This window comes from Myotis brandtii, unplaced genomic scaffold, assembly GCF_000412655.1.
Source record: "Myotis brandtii unplaced genomic scaffold, ASM41265v1 scaffold89, whole genome shotgun sequence".
In the NCBI taxonomy this organism is placed as follows: Eukaryota; Metazoa; Chordata; class Mammalia; order Chiroptera; family Vespertilionidae; genus Myotis; species Myotis brandtii.
The window spans coordinates 3,548,168-3,557,397 of record NW_005371645.1 but is presented as its reverse complement, the minus strand read 5'-3'; the positions used below and the strand labels follow the sequence as shown (position 1 = coordinate 3,557,397).

The 9,230-nt window shown below is 35.7% G+C and overlaps 1 protein-coding gene across 1 annotated transcript in view; it reads right to left on the bottom strand.

The window, feature by feature from the left end:
* Positions 1–1,477: 1,477 nt before the first annotated feature.
* The window catches only part of PPP4R2 (protein phosphatase 4, regulatory subunit 2), a 57,379-nt gene continuing 49,626 nt past the window's right edge, over positions 1,478–9,230 (bottom strand). Inside the window, exons 4-9 of the mRNA XM_005885072.2 lie at positions 6,919–7,012; positions 5,728–5,765; positions 4,752–4,826; positions 4,396–4,539; positions 3,432–3,724; positions 1,478–3,223 (exon numbers count right to left, since the gene is read on the bottom strand). Coding sequence (XP_005885134.1) covers positions 2,907–3,223; positions 3,432–3,724; positions 4,396–4,539; positions 4,752–4,826; positions 5,728–5,765; positions 6,919–7,012 — 961 coding nt within the window. The 3' untranslated portion in view covers positions 1,478–2,906. The remainder of the gene's footprint in view (positions 3,224–3,431; positions 3,725–4,395; positions 4,540–4,751; positions 4,827–5,727; positions 5,766–6,918; positions 7,013–9,230) is intronic.

Below are 9,230 nucleotides of genomic sequence, written 5' to 3'. Positions count from 1 at the left end.
ACAGATGTATTACCTGTATATTTTTACTTTTTTGACCAGCAAGAATTTCAAATTCTTTTTGCATGCTGGCCAAAAGGGAAATTTTAATCATTGAAATTAAAATTAATCATTACAATTCTTTAGATCGTTTCATCTGACTTTGCTGGTGTTAAGAAAATGTGCCTAAAATTACTCTTTTAATAAAGTCACACCTGACCCTGGCTGGATTTCTCAGTGGTTAGAGCACCAGCACATGGACTAGAGGGTGGCAGGTTCAATTCCTGGTCAAGGGCACATAACTCGGCTGCAGGCTCAATCCCTGGCCCTGGCCAGGGTGCATGGGGGAGGCAACCAATCCATGTGTCTCTCTCACATCTATGTTTCTCTCTCTCTCTCTCCTTTTCCCCTTCTATAAAAATTAAATTAAATTAAAAAAATCAATGGAAAAATATCAGTTGAGGATTTTAAAAAAATTCACATCTAAATCAGTTACGAGTAGAACTGACATTTTCATGAAGCAAAGTCTAAGTGCACCTATGCACACCTGTGGAAATTTACTTCCAAATGGGCATCAGTATCTTAAATCAGCGGAACAAGGTTCCTCAGTTTAACTACAGAAGTAGTCCTTCTATCCTAAAGATATTCATGAGCATTCTACAATTTTCTGTATAAAAAGCAACAAGTGTGATCTATGATCAACATATGAAACATAAATATGAAATTAAGCTATAGATCAAAATGCAGATCTCTCATAGAGTTAAGTGACAGCATTTTGGTACATTCACCATTGTTGTACTTTATTTAATAAAGATATACATTTGCCCTTGCAAAAATAACAATCGCAAGTTTACAAATAAACCACAGACCTCAAAGTCATGATTGCTAAAACTTCAACCTAAAGCAACAAAGTAAATCTATTTGTTTACAAATGGTCCATGGCACAATTAAAATAAAAATATCAAAAGGTCACAGGGTCCTAAAGAACAGGTTCATTGACAATAATTTCATAAATATGCTAAAGAAAATTTCAAGATTTCTTAACATGTTTACAATCTGTTCTCCTTGGCACAATACCCCTCAACAAAATAAGGTTAATAGGTCACTAAAAAAAAATTTTGCATTTAAAATTTGCCTCATTTTAACATTTTTGCAACATTAAAAAAAGTGTGTGTGATTTTTCTCCAGTACAGTAAATCAGTATTGTTCTTATTTCGACTACCACATATTCATAGATATATCTAGCTGCTGTGAACCCAAGTCAAGCCAGTCAGTAGTATGTTACCCTACAAACATAAACGGAGCCAAATCGTCCTGGTATTTTTAGTCATAGCAATTTAAGTAGTCAAAATGCAAAATTGTAGTTGCCATCCAAATCACCCAAAAGCATTATGATACAGTGTCAGAAATTGTTTGCATCAGTTTTATAAGTTCATCTGTTTACTTCAGGTATCTGAAACTAAAAAAGAGGTTTTATTTTTGATAAAAATGTACTCAAATATTTCATAACATTAGTATTTATTGCTTTATATGAATACTGTATTGAAAGCCCAAGCATTCAGTTTACACACAGAAATTTACAGTTATATACCGCGTCACAAAGGCAGTGAACACATTACATCCTACAAAATCTACTTTACAGAAATTTAAAAATTCTAAATATCAAAAGGTACAGCCAAAGAAACAGGTATAAATTTGGCAGCCAGTAATTTGACAGGAAAATTGCATCTTACATGACATTAGATATGTGAATTTGAAAATATTGAGTTTACAGTAATTATTGTGCTTTCTGTTGATCTGAAAAATATAACACTGGCTGTTGAAGAAGCATGTTCAAAAATATTTAATTCACTTCAAAATGTCATACAAATTATGGTGATTTCTATGCACCCCTAAAGCTTCAGTCATTTAGCTCCAGTACATTACTAAAGTAATATATTAATTCTTCCAGTACAGTGGTGTTTCATATCATTGACATATTATACTCTAGAATAATTTAGAAAGAAATGTGTAATATTCACAATGTTCAGAAAAGCAAGCAAAAAAGTTAAGGAAACTGCTCAGTTCTGAGACGTTCTCATGTCAGCTTTATAAGCATTCATTCTACAAAATAGTAAGCTCATGTTTGAACACAATTTCCAAGATAAAGCACATTTTCTCATAAATAATGAAGTCGTTTCAGGCACCTCAGAGGTATACAAAAGAATTTGTTTGAACAGATCTCTTGGAATGTGTTTAACCTGGTATTTCAACAGACTCTAGATTTCCAGGGTTTCACAAGGGCCAAATTTTATTTGAGTTACTTAGAAGAGAAAGAAACTGTCTTCTGAAAGAGTGAACTCAGTCATGACCAATAGAAAAAGTATCCACTGTATTTATTCATCTCTTATAGAAACAGAAAAATATAACATTTCCCCCCTTAGAATAATATATATGTGTATATATGTATATATATATATATGTATGCATATATGACTTAAAGTTCCATTGTACAGTCAAACAATAAAATCTGGAAATCAGCATGAAACCCTAAAATTCACGTTAAAATGTTGAAACTATGACCAAAATATGAAAACTGCTAGAGCTGTCAGAAAAAGACAAGACAAAAAGCTTTTTTGTGTATGTATAAACTAAATAATCTCCAAAAGGTTTTCAAAATTATAATTACTTTCCAGTTAAAAAACTTTAATTCTAAAAAAAAAAAATCTATACACACAAACCACTGATTTGACCAAACCAAAACAGTCAGCGGTAAGCAGGACCTATGGAACCAATATTCATAGTTCTTACATGTACAACTCTTTCAGGATTTATCCCACAAAATACTTTATATTACAACCTGCTTCTCTTGTAAAACTAAAGGTCCACTTTATTACATAAAAGTTTTATACAGTGTAAAACCAGAACTGTATGTAAAATACTGTCTCTAATTAGTCTTGTTCCATTGGTTCCTCTGTGACCTCTGTGGCTGCATCATCGTTTTCCATGGATGATTCTGAGAGAACCTCTCCAGTCTCACTAGAGCTGGGTTCTGCCAATTCCTCTGTTTCATGGCAATCAGAGCCACCACTGCCAGGGCCTGTGTTCTCACTACCTTCAGAATGGAAATCTTTCCCGGCTTGAGTCAGACCAGATTCCTCCATCTGATTATTTTCCTCAGAAGTCTCTTCATTCACAGTTAAGGCATCAGATTCTTTTTCTTGATTTTTTCTTTCAGGGATCATTTCTCTTGATGTCATAAAAGACTCTAAAAATAAGCAAATGTTGTAGTTAAATTTTATTTTCAAAATACCTCCAATTTCATGAATTGTGATATTCTACAGTTCAAAATCATATTCCCTGAAATTGAGCAGCAACTATATAAATGTGGGAGAAAAGCCCAACATCAGCATTATGTTACGTTCTTTATTTGAGGATCTCCTTACTCCACCCTTTTACAGATGGTTTCTAAATACCTTCTTCTTCCTCCTCTTCCTCCTCCTCTTCCTCCTCTTCTGTACAGTGTTGCCTGGAACAACCACTTTCTTTGTCTTTATCCTGAGATGAAGATGATGCATCTGTTTCTTCTACCAGAACGGAAGAAATTTCACTGGAAGATGTCTGACTGGCTGTCTCCCTGACTTCACTTTCTCTGTCAAACCGAAGTCTTTTTACCTCATGCCCCTCAGCGTCCACAGCATCTTCACCTGGATGTTTATTTTTCATCGGGCTCACTGAGGAGCTTTCTGATCCAGGTGTCGGAGAATGACTGTAAATGGTTTTAATAAAATTATTTTCTTCATCCTCTACATTCTCATTTTAAAGATCTAATTATTTTTTTAAATTGTATTTCAGTGTCAAAGTTAAATTATACCACCTGGGCCAAGAGAACAGGAGAAAATTTTCAAGGGAACCTAAACTGTTTAATGAATATTTACCATTTGGAACTAGTCAACAAGTTATATGACCTTTCTGGTTCAATTCTCCAGTAAGTTAAATGTTCTCCTATAATAAAACTATAAGTCTTCCATATGGGCATGCTCTTTAAATCCTCTCACTCATTCAGTCTTCTTTCCCTTAAATGATGCAGAAAATTTGATGAGATATAAATGTTTCATTTTATGATCTATATAAGAAATTATTCACAAAATTTCAACTCATTTACAAATATATTTTCTAGTAACTTTCAAAAAAAAAATTAAAATACATCATGACCACCTTATTTTCTTAAGACCCCATTATAAGGAGGACCTCCCCAATTTAGCAGTTTTAGTCTTTTCTATGCCCATCTTCAGTATGCGCTAAAAGCTCCTATCACATTAAAACCTGTCCTATACCTCAAAACCTTAGTAAATTATAGATAGTAAACGAGTGCTGAAAATCACCAATGTTAATATTTTATAAACAGTTTTTGTTTTTAAATATAAATCTAAAACACACCTGTGACTTTTGTCCTCAGTTTGCTGTAAGTTTGACTCTTTGTCATCTGTGCTCTCAGGCAAGCCATTGGTTGTCATGGGGACTGACATAGAAACCTTTGGTCGATTAAGTGGCCTAGGTGTTCCTGGCCCATTGATATTAGCCCTGTGGTAAGACAAGTGAACATCATTTTCCCATTTTGCTGAAAGTCATCCCTTTCAAGGTCATTCTGACTTTCAGATCCACATTAACTAATTCTGTTTAGTATATTTTATTATCCTCTTAATGCCTAATTTTTAAAAAAGAATATCGAGCCTGCTACTCAAAACTAAAATATGTAAACTCTTTCTTTGGATATTAAAAATCAAGAGTCTTACCTTTCAGTATAAGTTGGTGAATTTCCAGGAAACATAACACCATTCATTCGATTTAAACTATTAGAATTGTTTTTCCTATGAGACAAAACAAACACTGTTATGGATGGTTTCATGTATTAGTTTTGACAGGAATCAAGAATTTACATCTTTTGTAAGATATCACTGTTGCAAAACCAAACAATAAGACCTCTGTGAGAAGTAACAATTGTGGGATTATCTTAATAACATGTATATTCTTGAAAAAATTCTGAAAAGAAATTTAGTTTTTGTCTATTAAATCAGAGATTTTTTTTAACCTTAACACGTTAAACGCCCAGTCAGTCACCGGTGACTGACACTATACTTTCTGTCCAGAAGACAAAACAGGCTGGCGCTTAACATGTTAAATCAACTTTTCTCAATGGGAGGCAACGTCCTCCTCACAATCCATCTACCCCACACTGCATCCTGGAAGACATTGGACAGTGTCTGAAGACTCTTTTGGGGGAAAAGGGGATACTAGTGACAGCCAAGGAGTAGAGGCCAGGGGCACTGCTAAACTTCCTGTAATTTCCAAGATATCCACTCATTAACAAAACATAAATAGTGCCAAGGACTGTATCCTTAACCGATATCTTAATTTGCTATATAAATCTGGAGAACTGGAAACAGTTTTCCATCATGAAGAGGAATGTAATCAAGTAGCCAAATTTCTAAAGATGCCCTGGAAAGGTATCTAGGATAAGATCCCAGGGCCCTGAGTGCCATGACAATACATAAATCCAACAACGTGAAGATTATGGTAAATCACAAATCTCCTTAATCCAAACCCCTTTATTGCAAAAACACACAGGTAATATTATTGGTAATATTCAATTTTGGAAACTGGGTGATAGATTCACAGGTATTTATAAATGTAATTATGTTTCATTACATATAAAATAAATGCAACTTTTTAAGACTAACATATTAGAAACAGAAAAGTCTCTCTACTTACTCTGAAGAAGGATATACACAGCTAACCACCATCACATTCTGCAAGCAAAAATTGGTGATTTAACATGAGGAAAAGTACTACAGCGTAAGTTTAATCATTTGTTTTTAATTTCTCAAATTCATCCTGGTAGGTTAAGTTTCTATTTATTCTGATTTTACTAACAAAAATTTTAAAATAAAACTTACAACAACAAAAGACCAAAATCTAATATCCTACTAATACATTTATTTTTTTTTACTCTACTTTAGTTACTTTGGAGCCCTAACATTATATATTTCATGTAATAAAGTAGAACCACCCTGTCCTTATTGTAGTTAGAATCACCCCCAAGATACTTAGACATTGAAGTTTTAGGCCAAGTATAAATGAACTTCCTTATAAAGCAGTACCAATCAAAGCCTGATGTGTAGTATCATATACCACAAGAGATTAAAAACATTAATCTGGTAAGGCCTTATGATCTACTGTAAATGACTAAGTAACAGTTTTGGATTCCAGCTCCCAGGGTAAATAAACTGAATTTGAATTATAATCTTAAAATGAACACTGGACTAGGATCAATCACCAAGTGAGGGGATTAGCCACCCACTGGTCCCATCTTGGTTTCCAGGGCTCCTTCACCTTCTTTACCCAAGTCAACTTCCTCAAATACCTTGCTGTCTTTGCTCATCATGCTCTTCCCTCAGTCTGAAATGCCCTTTCCTTATTACTAATATCACCTCACTCACAGAAAACCTAATGTTTTCTTCATTCTTCAAGCTGACCTTTACCTTTCTCAACATCTAATTTAATGCTTTGTATCAGTGATTTTCCAGAGTTGTGTACATCTCAATTCCAGAACTGAAATAAATGAATTCCATGGATTAACACGTTTGCAAAACACTCTATTAAAGTTAAAATATCAATTATAGAACTTCATAGAACATTTAATATATTGATGTATACTATGAATATCCAGGAGAGAATCCTAAGTTGCTTTCCTAAACTTAATTGATCATAAGCCCTCCTCTGCCCCTCTATTAAATTCTCCGAAACTCTGACCACAATTCAGACAACAATTTGGGAAAAACTTCAAGTAGGTTGAGAAACTTATTTCAAGAAAAGGTGACTACAACAACTCTTACTCAATGCGTTTTTTCTTAAATCTATTATGTTACAGTTTAATATAATTTCAATTAACAAAATATATACCTTCTCTACTCCTCTGAGAAATTTGTCTGTTCCTGTGTAATTTCTCCTTGGATCTGTTAGCAATTCACATAGCCGCTGAATAGTGAAAGGGATACTGTAAAAGAATATAATTTTATAGTTTGAGGTCCATTAATTATCAAGAAAATTAGAAACATTATCAGTCTCACTTTTTAAAGCTTTTATCTAGTCAAGCATGTGTTAAGCTACAAAAGAAAATGCTACAATAGGGGAATGAATGAGTCATTTAAAAACAGGCAAGACAATAGGCACACCTATCTTTTTATTTACAAAGAAAACAATTTTCCCTTCCTTGCCTTAAAAAGCAATACAGAATATCCAAAATTAACAGAAAGTTTAAAAACTGAAAAAAAAACTGTTTCAACTCAAAATTTTTTCCTCAATCATTCTTTTGCACACAAAGATTTCTTTAAAGTCTTCAAAAAAACTATGTTTTGTTATCAGATAGAATAAGACAAATAACTCCAATGGAAAAGTACTAGAGGTATGGTTCTGCTTTATAATTATAACTAGAGGCCCGTTGCATGAATTCGTGCACAGGTGGGGTCCCTTGGCCTGGCAGGCAATCGGGGCTGGCTGGCTGGGGGGAGGGACCACGGGAGGTTGGCCGGCCATGGGAGGTTGGCTGTGGGAGTGCACCTGACCACCAGGGGGCCGCTCCTGTGTTAAGCATCTGTCCCCTGGTGGTCAGTGCGCATTCTAGCTACTGGCCGGCTGTCTGGTCATAACAGTCACTTAGGCTTTGATATATATAGGTACATCTTAAGTGTACTACATGATTTCAGAGTATAGCAATATACCTGAACCTTAGCCCCTCTTCTAGATCACTACTCTCCAAACCTTAAACACACACATAGTCACCACCACCACCTGTTACTTCCTCAGTAAATACCTCATAGTGACACTGTAATTAAAAGTTTATATATTAACCAAAAATAAACAAAAAAGCACCCTGTGTTAAGAATTTTAAAATCCTTGCCCTGCCTAGTTTGGCTCAGTGGATAGAGCGTCGGCCTGTGGTCTAAAGGGTCCCGGGTTCAATTCCAGTCAAGGGCATGTACCTTGGTTGCGGGCACATCCCCAATAGGGGGTATGCAGGAGGCAGCTGATCGATGTCTCTCTCATCGATGTTTCTAACTCTCTATCCCTCTCCCTTCCTCTCTGTAAAAAATCAATAAAAGAACATGCTTAAAAAAAAAAAAAAGAATTTTAAAATCCTTAACTGGCAAATACTTACACAGATAATGTCTTTCCATCAAGTAAATTTCTTTCACACATCAAAAGCTAATACTTTCTCTTAAATTAAAATGAGCTTTAAAAAATGAGTATATTTAAGCTTCCCATTTAACACATTTACACTAAATGTTTGGCTAATTTTCTCTAGGAAGGTTAAGTAAAACTGCAGCCAATTATGAACTATTTATGTTTGGGTGATTATCATTACCACTTTCAGGAGGAAGATGTACATTACGTTGCATAGCAATGTCGGCAAAATTCATTTTCATTCACAGACACTTTCAGAAGCCTTTAAAGTCATTTTGTCAAATGCTCAAGAGATGGCACTAAATGTCAAACACTTCCCTTCCTCACTTGAACAGGATTATATATCCTTTACTTGTAAATAACAGAATCCATTGGAAATTTTAACATTGTAATTTTGAACTCTGCACTAAAAGGTGTTTTTACATACAGTTAATATTTTCAGAGAACCAAGATGGCGGCAAAAGGTATAGACCTGTGCGTGCTGCCTCCCACAACAACATTGAAACTACCAACTATAAGACAAAACAGCTGTCATTCAGAACCATGGGAAAGCTGGCCCAGTGGAAGTTCTACAACTGGAAGGAAAGAAAGAAGCGCACTGAGACTGAGTAGGATGTGCAGAGGCGCCAAGAACAGAGGTACGGAGTCGAGCGCCAGGCGGGCTGCAACTGGATTCGCGGTTTTTTTGAATCGGAAGGGGATACAAGTTCTCGAATCCACTGAGCTTGTTTGGGGCAGGATTCTGAGGTCCCAGACCCCTACGGGGAGAGGCGGGACTGTCTTGCAGCGGGTCGGAGAGCAAGGGTGGCTTTCTCGCAGAGCTGCTCACCGGCACTCGGCACTCCGGGACGTGGGGACGCGGAGACTGGAGGAGACGCTGAGGACAACCATTGTTGTTTGCTCCGCCCTGGTGATTCTCTGAGACCCCGCCCTACTCAATTTACATCCCCACCCAAGCTGTGCCAGTGGCACAAAAGGAACCACCTGCGCTTTTGCAGCCTAACCCAACAAACTGCAGATTTCAACTCCTC